Below are 19,758 nucleotides of genomic sequence, written 5' to 3'. Positions count from 1 at the left end.
CTCCCCTCCGTGCGTTGAGGTACTGCAGCGCTAGCTTGCCTGCAGCTAACCCATCCGTTGGCTTGTGCTTCTTCACCCAGGTGCGGATGTCTGTTGGGAAGACTCGCAGCAGCTGCTCCAAGATGACCTGCTCACCGATCTGCTCCTTGGTATGCTGCTCTGGCCGAATCCATCGACGGTAGAGACCCTTTAAGCGGTGGTAAGTTTCTGTTGGGTTCTCTCCCGGTGGAACTGCCATGGCCCGGAACTGCTGGCGATACGTCTCCGGTGAGACGTCAAACTTGGTCAGGAGTGCCGCCTTCAGGTCCGGGTATGAATGAGCCCTCTCCTCGTCCATAGCGGTGTACGCCTCTAGCGCCTTCCCAGTGAGTAGCGGCACCAGGCGACACGCCCACTCACCATCTGGCCAACCACACGTTCTGGCAATCCGCTCGAAGCGAAGCAGGTAATTTCCAATGTCCTCCCCAGCCAGGTACTGGGGAATCTTGGGGTCACCAAAGGGTCTGCTCTCCGGCCTCGGAGGTTCTGTCCCACTGCTCACCCCAAACCTTGCCGCCCTTAAGGGTGAACTGCGGCGCGGTGCAGCAGGTGTAGGTAAGTCCATTCTAAGGCTCATCAGCGACCTCTCAGATGGTGATAGGGACCCAGGTGAAGGGACAGGTGCTACCGGCCTCGGCCCTGCCACTGCCTGATCCAGTTGCGGGGCTGGCCACGAAGCCTGGAGTCCCCTGAGCTCTGCCAGGAACCCCTCCTCTCTTCTCTGCTGTCCCTCCAGGAAGGTCCTCATGACCGCCACCAGCTCCTCTCCTGGACTTGGAGCTCCAGGGCCGGCCTGCCGGACTGGGGCCGCCGCACCCCCTTCGTCCTCCTCGGCTGTGGACCAGGCTCCCTCCTCGCCATCTTTGTCCTGCACTGGTTCCTCCTTTTGTGAGCGCAACCCAGTACCCGTCTTCCTGTGTACCGGATGCGCCCTCGTCGACTGGCCATCCCACTTCTGACACCAAATGTCGGGGTTCGATACTTTGAAACGCTGGTTTGGAAAGATGATGGCCCAGTCGGCAAACTTTAGTTTGGTGATTTTCTTTTTATTACACCAAAAACCCAAAGACAAAAATACCCACAGGTGGCAAAGCAACAAAAAAAACGCAGGAATATTTACAATATGACAGAGTAAAAAAAATATTTACAAGGAACAGGCAGCAACTGTTATCCACATGCCACTCAGCCGAATCCTTCCTTCAAGTGAGCCGAGCTCTCTTTAAAAACCCCCTTGGCCCCTCCCCCGGGCAAACCAATTAACAAAACACGGGTTAAGAAACATAAACAGGGAAACAAAGCACAAAACTAACAGAACCCCTTTAAATATAACCCCAGTACTGTGGCACTAATAACCCCTCATATGGCTGTGCCACTTTTCCCACAGAACACATACATTAACAATATTTCAAAACAATTAACACACATAGTTTAGTCCATGGTCGCCTGACCCATGGAAGCACGCCACAGTGCGCTACTTATGACGTGGCCCGGAACTGCCTCGGTTCGGCCCGTGAACCCGAGACAGACCTCCGCAGCAACAGCAGGTGAGCATGTGTGTAGGTGTGTGTGTGTGTGTGTGTGTGTGTACGTGTCGCGTAGGCGCCGAGTGTGCACCCTCGACAACCCACGGAGGGGAGAACAGAGTTCAGGGTAAAAAGTTTATGTCACTGCTGGACCGCGACATGCGGCCGGCGGGGAAACAGGTGATAAGGAGCTTGGCTCTGCCGGAACAATGAGGCGCCCCACCGGCACTCTCTGAGAGAGAGAGAGCGCGCCGGTCAGGAAATGACGGGCGTTCAACAGCGCTCCGCCACACAAATTCAACCAGTTCAGGCTAGAAAACCTGTTTGAAAGACCTTTTTTCAGTGAAATGCAGCTTAGGCGACTGTACAGTGCAAAAACAGGCTCCTCTTGCTCTGAAACGCTCATTTTTCACATAAGCCACTTTTCACCCTTAATGAATTAAATTCCAGGTAAAAACTCCTTTGCCATGAAGAAGATCCAAATTCAACCAGTTCAGGATAGAAAACCTGTTTGAAAGACCTTTTTTCAGTGAAATGCAGCTTAGGCTACTGTACAGCGCAAAAACAGGCTCCTCTCGCTCTGAAACGTCTATTTTTGACTTAAGCCAGTTTTCACCCTTAATGAATTAAATTCCAGGTAAAAACTCCTTTGCCATGAAGAAGATCCAAATTCAACCAGTTCAGGCTAGAAAACCTGTTTGAAAGACCTTTTTTCAGTGAAATGCAGCTTAGTGCAAAAACAGGCTCCTCTCGCTCTGAAACGCTCATTTTTGACATAAGCCACTTTTCAGTCTTAATGAATTAAATTCCAGGTAAAAACTCCTTTGCCATGAAGAAGATCCAAATTCAACCAGTTCAGGCTAGAAAACCTGTTTGAAAGACCTTTTTTCAGTGAAATGCAGCTTAGGCTACTGTACAGTGCAGAAACAGGCTCCTCTCGCTCTGAAATGCTCATTTTTGACATAAGCCAGTTTTCACCCTTAATGAATTAAATTCCAGGTAAAAACTCCTTTGCCATGAAGAAGATCCAAATTCAACCAGTTCAGGCTAGAAAACCTGTTTGAAAGACCTTTTTTAAGTGAAATGCAGTTTAGTGCAAAAACAGGCTCCTCTCGCTCTGAAACGCTCATTTTTCACATAAGCCACTTTTCAGCCTTAGGCGACTGTACAGTGCAAAAACAGGCTCCTATCGCTCTGAAACGCTCATTTTTCACATAAGCCACTTTTCAGCGCAAAAACAGGCTCCTCTCGCTCTGAAACGCTCATTTTTGACATAAGCCACTTTTCAGTCTTAATGAATTAAATTCCAGGTAAAAACTCCTTTGCCATGAAGAAGATCCAAATTCAACCAGTTCAGGCTAGAAAACCTGTTTGAAAGACCTTTTTTCAGTGAAATGCAGCTTAGGCTACTGTACAGTGCAGAAACAGGCTCCTCTCGCTCTGAAATGCTCATTTTTGACATAAGCCAGTTTTCACCCTTAATGAATTAAATTCCAGGTAAAAACTCCTTTGCCATGAAGAAGATCCAAATTCAACCAGTTCAGGCTAGAAAACTTGTTTGAAAGACCTTTTTTCAGTGAAATGCAGCTTAGGCTACTGTACAGTGCAGAAACAGGCTCCTCTCGCTCTGAAATGCTCATTTTTGACATAAGCCAGTTTTCACCCTTAATGAATTAAATTCCAGGTAAAAACTCCTTTGCCATGAAGAAGATCCAAATTCAACCAGTTCAGGCTAGAAAACCTGTTTGAAAGACCTTTTTTAAGTGAAATGCAGTTTAGTGCAAAAACAGGCTCCTCTCGCTCTGAAACGCTCATTTTTCACATAAGCCACTTTTCAGCCTTAGGCGACTGTACAGTGCAAAAACAGGCTCCTCTCGCTCTGAAACGCTCATTTTTCACATAAGCCACTTTTCAGCCTTAATGAATGAAATTCCAGGTAAAAACTCCTTTGCCATGAAGAAGATCCAAATTCAACCAGTTCAGGCTAGAAAACCTGTTTGAAAGACCGTTTTTCAGTGAAATGCAGCTTAGTGCAAAAACAGGCTCCTCTCGCTCTGAAACGCTCATTTTTGACATAAGCCACTTTTCAGTCTTAATGAATTAAATTCCAGGTAAAAACTCCTTTGCCATGAAGAAGATCCAAATTCAACCAGTTCAGGCTAGAAAACCTGTTTGAAAGACCTTTTTTCAGTGAAATGCAGCTTAGGCTACTGTACAGTGCAGAAACAGGCTCCTCTCGCTCTGAAATGCTCATTTTTGACATAAGCCAGTTTTCACCCTTAATGAATTAAATTCCAGGTAAAAACTCCTTTGCCATGAAGAAGATCCAAATTCAACCAGTTCAGGCTAGAAAACCTGTTTGAAAGACCTTTTTTAAGTGAAATGCAGTTTAGTGCAAAAACAGGCTCCTCTCGCTCTGAAACGCTCATTTTTCACATAAGCCACTTTTCAGCCTTAGGCGACTGTACAGTGCAAAAACAGGCTCCTATCGCTCTGAAACGCTCATTTTTCACATAAGCCACTTTTCAGCGCAAAAACAGGCTCCTCTCGCTCTGAAACGCTCATTTTTGACATAAGCCACTTTTCAGTCTTAATGAATTAAATTCCAGGTAAAAACTCCTTTGCCATGAAGAAGATCCAAATTCAACCAGTTCAGGCTAGAAAACCTGTTTGAAAGACCTTTTTTCAGTGAAATGCAGCTTAGGCTACTGTACAGTGCAGAAACAGGCTCCTCTCGCTCTGAAATGCTCATTTTTGACATAAGCCAGTTTTCACCCTTAATGAATTAAATTCCAGGTAAAAACTCCTTTGCCATGAAGAAGATCCAAATTCAACCAGTTCAGGCTAGAAAACTTGTTTGAAAGACCTTTTTTCAGTGAAATGCAGCTTAGGCTACTGTACAGTGCAGAAACAGGCTCCTCTCGCTCTGAAATGCTCATTTTTGACATAAGCCAGTTTTCACCCTTAATGAATTAAATTCCAGGTAAAAACTCCTTTGCCATGAAGAAGATCCAAATTCAACCAGTTCAGGCTAGAAAACCTGTTTGAAAGACCTTTTTTAAGTGAAATGCAGTTTAGTGCAAAAACAGGCTCCTCTCGCTCTGAAACGCTCATTTTTCACATAAGCCACTTTTCAGCCTTAGGCGACTGTACAGTGCAAAAACAGGCTCCTCTCGCTCTGAAACGCTCATTTTTGACATAAGCCACTTTTCAGTCTTAATGAATTTAATTCCAGGTAAAAACTCCTTTGCCATGAAGAAGATCCAAATTCAACCAGTTCAGGCTAGAAAACTTGTTTGAAAGACCTTTTTTCAGTGAAATGCAGCTTAGGCTACTGTACAGTGCAGAAACAGGCTCCTCTCGCTCTGAAATGCTCATTTTTGACATAAGTCAGTTTTCACCCTTAATCTATTAAATTCCAGGTAAAAACTCCTTTGCCATGAAGAAGATCCAAATTCAACCTGTTCAGGCTAGAAAACTTCTTTGAAAGACCTTTTTTCAGTGAAATGCAGCTTAGACAAAAATAGGCTCCTCTCGCTCTGAAAGGCTCATTTTTGACATAAGCCAGTTTTCACCCTTAATGAATTAAATTCCAGGTAAAAACACGTTTGCCATGAAGAAGATCCAAATTCAACCAGTTCAGGATAGAAAACTTGTTTGAAAGACCTTTTTTCAGTGAAATGCAGCTTAGGCTACTGTACAGTGCAGAAACAGGCTCCTCTCGCTCTGAAATGCTCATTTTTGACATAAGCCAGTTTTCACCCTTAATGAATTAAATTCCAGGTAAAAACTTGTTTGCTATGAAGACAAGGGCGCAATTTCCACTGGGGACAGGGGGGACATGTCCGCCCCACTTTTCAAAATCATGTTTTTGTCCCCCCCACTTTTTACACTTTGAAAACTAACAGTAGGCACAGGCTGTAATTGCAAAACAACAAGAAACCCTGCGTAAACTGACCGCTCGGAAGCCCCCCTCACACTACGTGCTCAATCAAAGACACAGACAGGACGCGGCACAGCAGCAAAAAGATGAAAAGGAGCCGACAGCTCAACTTAAAGTCCTTATTTGGAACGGGACTAAAAAGGAAGAAAGAAAATGTGGGTTGATTAGTCATTACTGGTATTTCTAACTTTACTCTATACACTATTGTAGCTAACGTTAGCTAACTAATATGTTAAACCAGGCGCTTAGCCATCTCTGTTTAAAACGTGTATGCAGCGCACTGATCACACAAGGAAGAGAGGAGGTGAAAAGAGACAACAACACCGTTACCTGTTGTATACTGGCCTCAGGCTGTACGATCGCTAAAACGCTGACGACCAGTGAGTAACGAGTTTGAAAGTAGCCTCTAACTTAATCAATCAATCAATCAATTACATTTTATTTGTATAGCACTTTACAATAGCCAGACGGTACCCAAAGTGCTTTACATCAAAACAATAAAATAATACATAAAAGCAATACATAAAAAACACAGGAAAGTGCTACAGTGCTGCAAGAAAACACAAGAAAGTACTACTAGTGCTGCAGGGTGTTAAAGGCCCTCCAAAAGTGCATTAAGTAAAAAACAGGCAAAATAAGTACACCTAAGAGCAGGACTACCCTAGTCAGAGTTAAATGCCAATCTAAAAAAGTGTGTCTTCAGCTTCGATTTAAAAAGGCTGAGGTCAGTAGTGGTGCGAATGTCAGGGGGCAGTCTGTTCCACAGCCTGGGAGCTGTGACAGCAAAAGAACAATCGCCCCACTGTTTAAGTCTTGACCTTGGTACCTCTAACAGGAGCTGGCCGGAAGAACGGAGGGCCCTGCCATGATCGCGGACAGTTAAAATCTCTGACAGGTAGGAGGGAGCCAGGCCATTAATGGAGTAAAAAACAAACAATAAAAGTTTAAAATCAATTCTAAAACGAACTGGAAGCCAGTGGAGTGACGACAGCACAGGGGTAATGTGTTCACACCTGGACGTGCCTGTTAAAAATCGGGCAGCAGCGTTCTGAACAAGTTGGAGACGCGAGATTAAAGACTGGCTTCATGAACGCAGCTCAAACCAACCCGGTGCCTCAGCAGGATGACCAAGCCTTGATAAATACACCGGATCCGCGCATCCTCATGCATTTCAGCCGGGTCGCTACCGGAGCTAAATTAAAAAAATAAATAAAAATAAAAATAAAAGCGCTCCTTGCGGTGGAGCTGAGAACAGCGGAGTTTCCTCTACTACAGCTGAACAGCTGACATGTGGTCAAGACGTACAGACCTGTCACAGTCTCACGGTGCATTTCATAATTATAAACTTCAACCTCAGAGCTCTCTGTCCTCAGACTGTCCTCACCTGTCCTGAACATCACACAGGGACAACATGGAGCCATGGAGCTGCTTGTGTGATTGGTTACTGAGTTGAGTTGATTTGTGTCTGACTGTCAGTCTGTGACCAACACTGTCTATGGTGCTGAAAGCTCAAGCAGGTTGATGTCTGGCTGAGTCAGTAGCTACCATGTCTTTGGTACAACACAAACATTAAATGGACACAGACAGTCTACAATTAACATGGTAGCTACATGGCTTAGACATGGTAGCCACTGACTCAGACAGTGACCTGTGTGTGTGTGTGTGTCAGAGGGGGTGATCTGTGGCATTGTCTTCTGCAGAAATATTTAGTGTGACTAGCATGTTTAAATAATGGAATAAATGCAATGTTTAAATAACTATCACAAGGGCCCATCGAGAATGCTCCTCCCTCTCTGTGCTGAGACCCACGCTCCGCCACTGGCAGTATGGCTAATGACAAAATAGTAGGCTAGGGTTAAATAGAAATGGCATGATTTAAGCTCTACGCAGGCAGAAATCGAGCGCACTGTGGTGTAGTGAAGAATGAAAACCAACTTGTAAGCTCAAGGGACTTTACTCAACATCTTCAGCAGGAAGTACAGCTTCATAACAACAGCTCCTTCTTCTTCTCTTCACCTACATACATAGTCCTGTCTTATTCAGTGGTGCCATCTAGTGACACTCCAACGTAACAGCGCTACAGAACACAACACGCGCTATGCGTACACAAATTTGCCGTTCCTACTTGTGTCCCCCCCACTTCTGAAACTAAAGTTTCGCCCATGGTTAAGTATATTTCTCCAGGAAAGTTTCTTCTGCCTCTCAAGTTTATAATTACAGTTTATAATTCAAGAGAAGGTCCGAACAGTCTGATGACATTATTTTGCATATGAATTAGCCATGTGCTTCTGTTCCTTCGCAGACCATGTCAATAACACCCGAAGACATAGTGTAGTCGGATTCTCTGAGCACCGCAGACAGTTCAGTCCTTTTGAATTCTCATTCACATCTTTCTTTGACCTCATGACGCTTTCCAACAAGGTCAAGGTGTGGTTTGGTAAACACTAGGAGGTCATTTTTGACTATGCGCGTTCCTCCCAAAACGGCGCTGACGTCCCCTGCAGAGTTTAATCTTGACATTTTCAATACGTCTTTGTATAAAATCACAATCGAGTAAGTCGACATTTAAAAAAAAAGCGTTGAGCATGGAAATGTAATTTGTTACATACTGGTTGAAATAAAATCCATGGTGACTACAGCTGTGGCTAGTGGTTGTGGCTAACCTTGCATGCCACCATATGCACAAAGGATTGTGCCATGAGAACAGCTCATGGCAGTCTATCACAGATGTTAATCATTAAAATCTGAATCACTTTCACTGTTTGTTTCAATCTCGTAATTTATGTATTTTGTAACTTTACAATCGACCTAATACGGCTTGGCTTTATTCGCGGACTTAATGCTAAGAGGATACAATAGACGATAGTAATTAAGGTTTCAAACATTTAGTAAATGGGGTAATTTGAATGTCGACAAGATAACATGCAAAAATTAATTTAAAAAAAATAGTATCGCAAACATACCTCCAGTCCTCAGTCAACTTCTCTGCACGATCTGCTTCTCCGATTGCATTCACAGGCAGTGGGAAACTTCACTACTGTTATGGCCTCAAATTGAAAGGAAACTTTTATCAAATGTTTCAATGTAAAAATACTACAGATTGAGGTAATTACTCCCATATTAAAAAATTACTTCAAATATAGTTTTAAGCAGAGTGAATACTACGAAAACTGCCTATTAAAAATGAAATAATCTTAATATTCTCAGTCATGCAAGCCATGGGATGGTTTTGATTAGTAAAAATGAGTTAAAATATTTTTTTATCTTCAAATAATTTCAAATCATAAAGGGATTAAGAAGTTAAACATGTATTAATAATCATTATTTATTCAGTTCCAGGAAATCAGTAATTCCTGCCTGCCTTGAACGCAGCAGTGTTTTTGGAGGGAGTTTGGAGGTGCAGGTGCATTGAAAGCTCCCCTCCCCCACCCTGACTTGCACCTGACCTGACTGTGAACTTTCAGAGGAGCATGTAGTATGGCACTTATTCAATCTGAGATACAGAGCAGCACAAGTCTGAACTTTTTAAATGCTGTTTATCTTTAATAGGGATTTTCACATATTTTATACCAGATATGTATATTTAAATTACTATTGAAAATAAAATAAAAAATACAATTAGAATTTTTCTTTTCTATTAAATTTTGTAACTTGTAAGAAATGACTTATAATGGAAGGCTGAATATTGAGACAATATTTAGGAAAGACTGATATTTTAGCTCTGGCAGCTCATTGTAGTGACACTGAAGGTCAGTTTCTAAGCCTGTTGAGTGGCATCCTATGGTGGCATCCCCTCCCCCACCCTGAGTCCTCTCTTAACAGCCTTAGCTTTGAAGTCTGTCTTCTCCCTCTCACTAGAGAGATTTCTGATGCTGCTCGGGAAATTGCCTCCATACAGAATTGGGGGAGCATACGTCAGTCCGACCACCCAAAAGTCCGACTACCCATTAATCCGAGTTACTTTACAGTGTTAGGGTTAGGCTAAGGCAAATGTAATCAAATAATGCCCTATTTGCATATTTAAATATATATTCATGGAAACCTCCAATACAAAGGATGTTCTTATTCATGTCAGTGATCAACCTGTGAAGTTTCATGGATATATCTCTTAGTTTAAATTTTTGCCCTATTCACCTCAATTATACTGGGGCTAATATTGTGGTGGCCATATTGGATTTCCAGCAAAAAATTAACTTGCTTGTCCATATAGGTTGTAATCCTACTGGGTCATAGATATTTTTCTGGTGGCCAACCTTTTATAACATTGCAAATGCAGCACCCCGGGTGGATCATCTTATTTGTCCTCCAACATGTCAATCATTCTGAGGAAATGCTCACGTCACGCTGTCATGCATGCTCTTTCCTGGCTCGTTTCCACTAGCTGCACGTGCACTTTGATTATTTATGTGTCCCATGAAATGTCTGCGAGGACTTTTACCCCAGTTGGTGTGACAGTGGAGCATTACCGGCGGCCCGGTGGATGGTGCAGCGGGGGCTCCACCGGCCGGGACCGCACAGTAAAGCCGGGGGCATGGAGGGGGTGAAAGGGGAGGCTATACAGTAGGATATACAGTAACATGTTTTAATAAAAGTATTTTAAACATGCACAGAACAGTAACACTCTTGCATAAAAGGTATGCCCCAGTGGTCAGCATAATCCGACTCGAAGCAGACTGGTGCATTTGTGTGCAGATTAAGAGGAATAACAGAGTTTGTCATCCTGAATGTGTACAGAGTGTTTTGAATAGGAAAGCTAAGTAGCTTTAGAAAGCTCTAATCATTATGGGACAAAAATATTTTTGTATGACACTTATAAGTGAGCAACATAAAAATCTGGCTAAATCCCTTCAATCCTGTTTTTTCACCTTTAATACCCCCTGTCTCTTTGGCTGCCATGCAGCCCCCTTTCACCTTAGAGACCCCAAAATTTGCATGGAGGTTGTCTTGGGGCCCCTACACAAGAATACGAAAGCAAAATATAAGTCATTTAGAAAAAAGGTCCTTTTCAAAAACCCAAGGGTGTTACACCCTCTGACATACTGACAAATTTATAGCATTTTTTTTATAGAGGTCGTGGAAGTCTGAGCTTTTGATATGTTGTTCTGTAGCCCCAGATGAGTAGATAAGCATTGGTTTGGCTTTGATTAAACATCTACTTTTTGGTAGGCGGGCCTTCAAACTTTCACATTTTTAAACCAAATGAGGCTCACCATTCCAACAAACTGAATGACTTGAAACTTGTTATCTATTCCAAAAGCTCACAACTGCTGGCCACTAGGAAAACGAAGAACGCTCCAATTATGGGACCAAAATGTTCTTGTATTACAATTTTAGCTGAGCAACATACTCAAATCGTATTCATTTAGAATAAAGTTTTGATATTTTTGTTAAACAGTTTTACATGTCTTTTTTGGCCTTAAATGGCCCCCTTTGACCCTAGAGACCCTAAATTTTGCACGGTGGTTGACCCCCCAATACAAGTGTGCCTAAGGATTTTTCATATTGCAGGTTATACTGGTTTACAAAATAAATGTAATGTGTGAAAAATACCATTTGAAAAGTTGAGTGAGGATTTGAAATGTTTTTTCAAGACACAAGAGCACAAATTTAACCGAAAAAGTGAGCACAGCGCCTAAAAACTCTCTCTGTCTCTCTCTTTTTTTTTTTCCAACATCGCGTCATATTACGTCACAAGAGGGAGTTGTATGCTAGCAGCTGCCATAGCTTAGTGTGGGAGCAGATGGCTATTTGTCAGAGCGGTCGTCTTATCGTGAGTCAGTGTGTTTACAGCAGGTTTGGATTGCGTTATCATGGACATGGTAAATTATTCAGTTTGTGGTGGTTTCACAAACTCCAGCCTGTCACGACATCGAGTCCACCGGTCCACCAGAAAAAAAACGGTGCTATCTTCCGTGCCTGGGTGCGTGTTGTGCAGCTGAAGAGACGGGGCTTGACCTCTGCGTCAGCTACGAAAAACTCGGTTGTGTGTCGCTCAGTTTAAACCAGAGGGTTATCACTCCAGCGATCTGATGGAGTTCAACTGGGATTCCGAAGCAAGAACTGTGCGACCCCCCGCCCCCCTCTCCCCTCCAACCCCCGGTGCGGTGCGGTGCCTTCGGTGCCGACAGCCTCATCCGGACCGCTGTCTGTCAGCAGCTGCTGGTGCTGCCGCCCCGGCAGGAGACAGTAACGGATCAGACAGAGACTCAGCTGAACGTGAACAGCCACTTGTAAGTCTTGTTTTATAACATTTGCGTGAGCTAGAGTGGGTGACATCATCGCTAGAGTGGAGAGCAGCTGCAAAAACTTGAGAAAAAACTCTCTTCATCTTGATTTGGGTCCCACAGCTTTTACTTCACATAGACAATATATACATAGAAATGTAGGAAATCTTGTTGGCTTTCAGGTGATGTTCTTATTTCAGATGTAGGACTTAAACTTTTGGCTGTAGAAGCCCTCGAGCGACAAGCACTCCAGCAACTCCCCCATAAGCTGCAGTGTTAACTTTGAGCCTAAATTTCTGGAGTGGAGCAGACGGTACCGGTTTTGTCTCTCGCTCTGGCTCCCTCATTTTTCACTTTACAGAAATAAAAAAGACATCACATGGTTCAGCAATGTCTCCTGTTACTCACTGTATACATATTTTGGCCATAACCATTACACTTTTTTCTAAACCTGCAGGAGTTTGGGAGGTGTTTTCCCATTCATTCTTATGGGGACATTTTCAACTTTGGTTCTGCTATTGCTCCAGCATATGCAGCTACAGAAACTGTTTGGCTGTCAAACTGTTCAGCTTTTTAAGCTCTTTCAGCCTATTACTTTTCAGCTTTTCAGCCTTTTCATCCTTTTCAAATATTCAGCTTCATGTTCAGCTAGAGAAACCATCCAATTATCAAAATGTTCAGCTTTTTAAGCTCTTTGAACCTATTACTTTTCCGCCTTTGACTTTTCAGCTTTTGAAAAAAGACAGCTTTTTCTGCAAATTCTTGACCATTCATTCTCATAGTTGTATGCATTTTTTATGCATTAGGCAAGTGTTTTCCAGCACATTCAGCAGATTTCCGAAATCAATTCAGCCGTCAGCATTCACGCTGTATTTTCGCAGGAAATACAATTTTTCGAGTTATATATGCTATCTATATGCATACAGGCGGTACAACTCCAACACTATCTGACCTCCATTTTTAACACACTTGAACACATTCTGTGACAGAGCTGTTGTATGGGATTGCAGGTTGGACAAGGGTATATGTAGTAAACCAACCATTGAATGTATTAAGTTACATATTTGTATAAAGATTGACCTCTTATTATCCTAGCTTTCCAGGCACAGCCCAAGATGTGTCATGGTGCAAATTAATAGGTAATTTTCTTTTTTCAGGGCTACTGACAAGTTCATTGTGTGCCAAAGCCAGCTTATGTCTCTATTTACTAACTGCTCAGCCTGTTGTGGAGAAACTGAAGTAAGTAACTCCAACGGAAAGAAACATTGAGACGCAGGAGGGAACTTGTGCAAAAATAAAGCAGGTAAGGGTCTTCTTGTGATTTCTGATGAAAAAGTATCATAACTTGTATTTCAGTTTGTATATCTTGTGTTATTTATGTACTGTAATCTTCTGCCTTTCACATATGTCTTTCATGTCTGTCAGCATTTTTGGCTCCTCATGGATTCTCTGAGAGTGCGAGAGTGCAGCACTGTCCTGTCCTCGTCTGCTGCGGCTCCCCTTTCCAGAAGATCAACAAGGAGGAAGCTGTTGGCATATTCACTGCCAGCATTCATGATTTGATACAGGACATTGATAACTCTGAGGCTTTTCATACTCATAACACTGTTTTTTTTTTTTTTTAAATGGGTCAGATGGTATATTTCTTTTGATTATTAATGGATAATAACCGTTTTTTACAATCTGGACCTTATTTCTAGCATAAAATACGATCATTTACTCACCCAGATAACTTTGGTGTCATTACAAGTCGTTCCAACGAAATTAGATCCAGCTGAGAGCCGCGTATATCTGTATAATGCAAGTACACAGGGCAGTGCAATGTAGCCTCTAAATAACACATTATCTGCCGCAAAATTCGTTAATTTCACCAATATTTTGTTATGATACGCTACTGCTATTCCCCTCTGAGTCCGGGGTTAGCTGTTGGTCTGTAGGTTGACCTACTAACCTCTGATCTGGATGATGTCATCTCCGACTGCGGCGCGCCTTGTTGCTATCGCTAATGCTACGGTTCGTTTCTGCGTGTGTCCGACTTGTCTGAACAAAATGAGCAGCTGGACGAAGTTCAGCTTCCTCTCCGCAACCTAGACTTACTAAAGCTCTGGCTAGTTGCACTAAAAATGGACCCGAATGCCGAAGCGGAATGATTATTATCAGAATGAGCCGGGCAGCGGTCGGAGATGATATCGTCCAGGCCAGAGGTCAGTAGGTCAACCTACAGACCCCGGGTGTTGATAACCGCTAACCCCCGGACTCAGAGGGGAATAGCACTAGCGTATCATAACAAAATATTGGTGAATGAAAGAGTTTCGCGGCAATTTTTTATTACTTACTAGTATTACTTTTTTTTAAAGAGAGTAATTATTGATAATGGCATTGACATACTGTCATCATATTCTCACACTTTTGATCTGTCTCCCTTCAGGGACCAAAGCTCCTCTCAACAGCAGCAGCAAGAAGCACCAGGTACCACAAGATCAAGGAGAGCCTTATGAACAAGAGTAGCAGAGGCTGTCAAAAGAGGTATCTGCATTCACTACTGACCAATGATGTAGGCATACTCAAGTGTTGGAACCAAGTGATAAAGTCACAATCTCTTTTTCAGTAATTCAGTAATGGATGGTAGTCATTTGTTTTACTCACCCATTACTTGTCCATTATACTCACACAAGGATACAGTAATAAGTCTGCATGAATAATAAAATGCATACTTTGGAACTGTGAGACAGTAGATACAGTAGATCATGGCCACATTCATGCCAACACCAGTAGAATTTTTTTTTTACAATTGTGTGTTACTGACTATACATTTTTATCATTTTAACAGATCTGTGAAACAATCCTGGGCCATGCCAAAGACAGGTTCTCCTTCACCAGCTACCTTGTGAGTGCCGTGCTGCTAGAGGCAGAGCTGTTTGACCGGCATCTGAAAACATTCCCTGAAGAGGCTCTGAATACCACCATGAGGGCATACCCCATGCTACACAAGGAGAGGCTCAGGACTGAGCTTTCTCTCATCTACGAAAGTCCAGACTTCAGGGGCTCCTGCAGTGCACTGGCTCTGTACCAGGTTCTACAGAGCTACAACCTCCAGGAAACCTTCTCTGAGACTGTGGCGCTGTTGAACATCCTCATAATCACTCCAATGACAACAGCTGAAGCTGAGAGGTGTTTCTCCACCTTAAAGAGGTTCAAGACATTCCTGAGAAATACAATGGGACAGGAACGTCTGAATGCATTGGGCCTGCTTTCCATGGAGAGGGAACTTGTCAGGAACATGCCTGATTTCAATGAGAGGGTGATTGATCGCTTTGCTTGCTTGAAAGAGAGGCGAGCTAAATTCCAATACAAGTGATGAGTGAGTGTGTTCTTAAATGGTGAGTTGTGTTATGTTGTACTCTCCAAATGTTGAATTGTAAATAGTTGTATTGATTGCATATTGCCAGCCAAATATAAACTGAATATGTTCTGGAAAATTTTGATTAATTACAGTTTTGATGATAGTGTAATTTGATTTGATTATCGCTATGGCATCCATGATGGCTATAAATTGTAGACTGTGCTAAATGTGATTTCATGGGCAAACTATTAGATGACAATGTATCTGTTAATGTGTGTTTTATTGTGGAACCAAATTTATTGTATTTGAGACATTTAAATAGCCTAGCTATACAAAAAATACTGAATAGTATGAATATTTTATGTCTGGTGTTGCCATCTAGTGGTTGAACAGGAACACCAAATTAATCAATGAAATGTGACACTGTAAAGCTGGCTATCTGACTTTTATTTATTATTATTTTACCCATTGAATGGGTCACCTTAGCCATCATTGCAACTTTTGCCTAGTGGTGGTGAAACCGAAGCTTTCTGAAGCACTGAACCACTTTGACAAAGTTGCCTGGAAAATGATGCACTGCTTCGAAGCATTCGATACAGTCAAAATAGTGACATCTGCTGGCTGTTGAGGGGAAGAATTGACGTCATGACTTTCATGAGTCAGTTTTTAATAAAATGTATGTTCTCTCACCAAACTTGTGTCATAATGTTACTGTAGTCAATCTAAATATTCTATATATTCTGTCATTGGTAAGTATCAGTACTCCGACATGTATTAGATAATCAATACTAGTTTTTTTATTGCATGATACATGGTAGTAATCTGTACGATGTTGTGATGTAAGCATATCCGTAGCTAATGCGTATACAGTAAGCTAAGCCACCAGTCTCTGACCAACTCTGCACTGACTGTCCTGACACCACAGCTCAATTTCTCTCTCCTCTGGCCATCAATTCTCCTCCTGGTGTCTCTCTGCTCTCTAATGTGCATAATGGACTCCTAGTTATACGGTTGTGGTCTGTCGTATTTGTAATTATACACATGTAAAGTTCCCTCGGGGTCAGAACCAGCACCACAATCCATTGTTTTCCTATTGTTCAAACCGACCGCTCTCCCTCTGCCTACGTCACTTCCGTTAAGGGTTTTTCGATGCGGAAGTAAAATTTTCTCCCAAAAACGGAAGTCTTATTTATAAATTTATATTTATAAATATAATTTTAAGAAAAACTTGTTCCTACATTATATTTCTAAGCATTGGTTTAAGGGGGGGGGTCTAACCTGCAATATGCTCTTTAAGTCTTTTAGAATGTGAAAATTTATAAAAATAAAGGGGTTTATTTGAAGACCTCACATGCACCAGGATGACCTTTCAAGTTTCTGAAGGTTGTATGGGCTGGGGACTTTACAAACTGCAGAGGCCATGTCAGGATTTCAGCCTTCTCGGACAAAGCTTTGATCATTTATTAAAGAAAAGGGACTGTCCTGCCTTTAAAATTCAAATGTGTTGGGGCGGTGTTTAGTTCAGTTGGTAGAGCACCCGCCCCATGTGTAGAGCAGGCGGCCCTGGTTCGAATCCCACATTCAGCGGCCCTATCCTGCCTGTCATTCCCCCTCTCTGCCTCCCATTTCCTGTCACTCTCTGAACTGTCCTATCAATTAAAGGCATAAAAGCCCCAAAAATATACTTAAAAAAAAAACAATTCAAATGTGTAAAACCTGTCTCTTTTTTTTTAAACCTTAAATAGTCCCCTTTGACCCTAGTCAAAGTCACTCTAGGGTCTAATAAACTCACACACAATTGGCCCATGTATCGCGTACCATCACATAAACGGTATCATCATTGCCAGACTTGGCCCACATCTGGTTAACATACTATTTGCCTTGTCAGAAATAGACAAGAAGTGCCGGCTTGATGCCAGATCTGGCCCAGACCTGTCTGCTACGTATCTGGGCCACATACAACTAACCACAAATGGCCCACATTTGGCATGCCATTACATAAACGGTGCCATCATTGCCAGACCTGGCCCACACCTGGCTAACATACTATTTACCAGGTCAGAAATAGGCCAGAAGTGCCGGCTTGATGCCAGATCTGGCCCAGACCTGTCTGCTACTGTACAGACCTGGGCCACATACACCTAACCACAATTGGCCCACATTTGGCATGCCATTTCATAAACGGTGCCATCACTGCCAGACCTGGCCCACATCTGGCTAACATACTATTGCCATGCCAGATGTAGGCCAGAGGTGCCGGCTTGATGCCGGATCTGGCCCTGACCCGCTTGCTATGTGGGGCTGGCATTTCTAACAAGAAAACGGCTTGAAAACAATCTCACTGCACACACCTCTGCTGTGTGTGTGACTGCGGGCACAGCGGGGTTGGTTGCACCATGAGACATGAGAGGGGGGGATTCAATTACATTTTATAAAGATTAAAACACTTTGTTTTATGCTCTAGTCGACTGCCTATACCCCCTATGCCAAGAGCCGGCCCTGCAACCTCCTCTAGGACAAGTATCCAACATTTTAAACTGCCTCATTAAAACAGGTAACACACAACTGAACACCTGCTAGGCTTGCTAGCACAATGTTTCCTTCTGGAAGCTTGGCAAAGCACATAAAAAATAGGGACCCGCCATTTCTGCTATTTTTTTCGACACGCACCCAAAATACAACTAAATGTTAGTATATTAACAATATATGAACATTCAAAACTTACAGTAAGTCCAGTGAGGCTGACTGTTGCCACGTAGGTCCAACTTTCTGCAGTCCTCCGTGCTGCCTGTCTTCGGTGCTCCCCCCCTTTTATTGCATTTTAACATGTACAAGGCCTATTATTAAATTCCACCTATTTGAAATAATAGAAATAAGAAGACTTTACCATTCTTATATGTAGGCCTTAATTCTATTAACTTGTACTTAAGTTGTGTTTTTAATTTATGCTTACTTAATAAAGAAATATTTCAATTTAATCAAACATTATTAGTATAAATTACTCAAAAAGAAAGAACATGTTACACAAACTTGACATAATTAAGTTAGTAGAACTTTTTTAAAACTTTGAGTATGCAGTACTTAATCTATTTAATTAATTTGAACGTTCGGGTTTACAGTGTAGCATAAGCTGTATTTGACTGAAAAAAGGTCTTTCACTGAAGTTTCCTTGCCTGAACTGGTTGAATGTGGATCTATTTCATGACAAACAAGGTTTTACCTGATCTTTAATTCATTGAGGGTGAAAACTGGCTTATGTCAATTTTTAGCATTTCAGAACAATAGTAGCCAGTCCAGGCTAGGAAACTTGCTTGAGAAACCTTTTTGCAGTCAAATACAGCTTATGCTACTGTACAGTGCACAGAGCACACAGTACAAATACACATAACAAAGTAGAAATATACAGAAAACTGTAGAAATACACAGTGGAAATACACAGCACACAGTATAAATATACAGTAGAATTACACATCACAGCAGAATAACTCCTCACAATAGAAATACTCAGTCGAAATACAGAGCAGACAATAGAAATGCACAGTAGAAATACTTATCACAGTAGAAATACACTGTAGAAATACAGAGCACACAGTAGAAATGCACAGTAGAAATACACATCACACAGTGGAAGTACACAGCACACAGTCGAAATACACTTTAGAAATACAGAGCAGACATAAACATCACAGTAGAAATACACATCACAATATAAAAACACAGTGGAAATACAGAGCAGACACTAGAAATACACAGTAGAAATACACATTACAGTAGAAATACACATCACAGTAGAAATACACAGCACACAGTGCAAATACACTAGAAATACCACACAGTCAAAATACACAGTAGAAATACACAGTAGAAATACACAGCACAGAGTCGAAATACACTTTAGAAATGAAGAGCAGACAATAGAAATACGCAGTAGAAATACACATCACAATAGAAATGCACAGTAGAAATACACAGCACACAGTCAAAATACACAGTAGAAATACACAGCACACAGTGCAAATACACTAGAAATACATAGCACACAGTTGAAATACACAGTAGAAATACAGAGCAGACAAGAGAAATACACAGTAGAAATACAGAGCAGACAAGAGAAATACACAGTAGAAATACACAGCACACAGTAGGAATACACTAGAAATACATAGCAGACGGTAGAAATACATTGTAGAAATACACATCATAAAGTCCAAATACACTGTAGAAATACACAGTAGAAATACACATCACAGTGGAAATACACAGTAGAAATATAGATCACAGTAGAAATACACATCACAGTAGAAATACACAGCACACAGTACAAATACTATAGAAATACATAGCACACAGTCAATATACACAGTAGAAATACAGAGCAGACAATAGAAATACACAGTAGAAATACATATCACAATAGAAATACACAGTAGAAATACACAGCACAATAGAAATACACAGTAGAAATACAGAGCAGACAATAGAAATACACAGTAGAAATACACATCACAGTAGTAATGCAGAGCAGACAATAGAAATACACAGTGGAAATACACGTCACAGTAGAAATACACAGTAGAAATACACAGCACACAGTACAAATACACTAGAAATACATAAGACACAGTCGAAATATACAGTGGAAATACACATCACAATAGAAATACACAGTAGAAATACACAGCAGAC

The 19,758-nt window shown here is 41.9% G+C and overlaps 1 protein-coding gene across 2 annotated transcripts; it reads left to right on the top strand.

Moving 5' to 3' along the window:
- The first annotated feature begins 13,949 nt into the window (after positions 1-13,949).
- On the top strand, positions 13,950-15,760 carry LOC311253942 (uncharacterized protein). 2 transcript variants are annotated; one of them, XR_014622077.1, is made up of 2 exons: positions 13,950-14,255; positions 14,560-15,760. XR_014622077.1 is itself a non-coding variant. In XM_084384392.1 (2 exons), the coding sequence occupies exons 1-2, from the start codon at positions 14,103-14,105 to the stop codon at positions 15,085-15,087; spliced, it is 624 nt and encodes a 207-aa protein (XP_084240518.1). In that variant the 5' UTR covers positions 13,961-14,102; the 3' UTR covers positions 15,088-15,760. The 2 variants fall into 2 exon arrangements, 1 of the variants encoding a protein (XP_084240518.1); XM_084384392.1 differs by having other exon boundaries at positions 13,961-14,198.
- The last annotated feature ends 3,998 nt before the right edge of the window (positions 15,761-19,758 follow it).

This window comes from Pagrus pagrus (genome assembly GCF_965226575.1).
Source record: "Pagrus pagrus genome assembly, contig: HAP1_SCAFFOLD_80, whole genome shotgun sequence".
Lineage (NCBI taxonomy): Eukaryota > Metazoa > Chordata > Actinopteri > Spariformes > Sparidae > Pagrus > Pagrus pagrus.
This window is presented reverse-complemented; position numbering and strand designations above follow the sequence as displayed.

Excerpts from the sequence above, each read along its gene's own strand:
- LOC311253942 (XM_084384392.1), top strand. The coding sequence starts at position 14,103 with ATGGCATTGACATACTGTCATCATATTCTCACACTTTTGATCTGTCTC. Across the intron at positions 14,199-14,559 it reads GCAGCAGCAAGAAGCACCAG|ATCTGTGAAACAATCCTGGG; the intron begins GTACCACAAGAT and ends TCATTTTAACAG.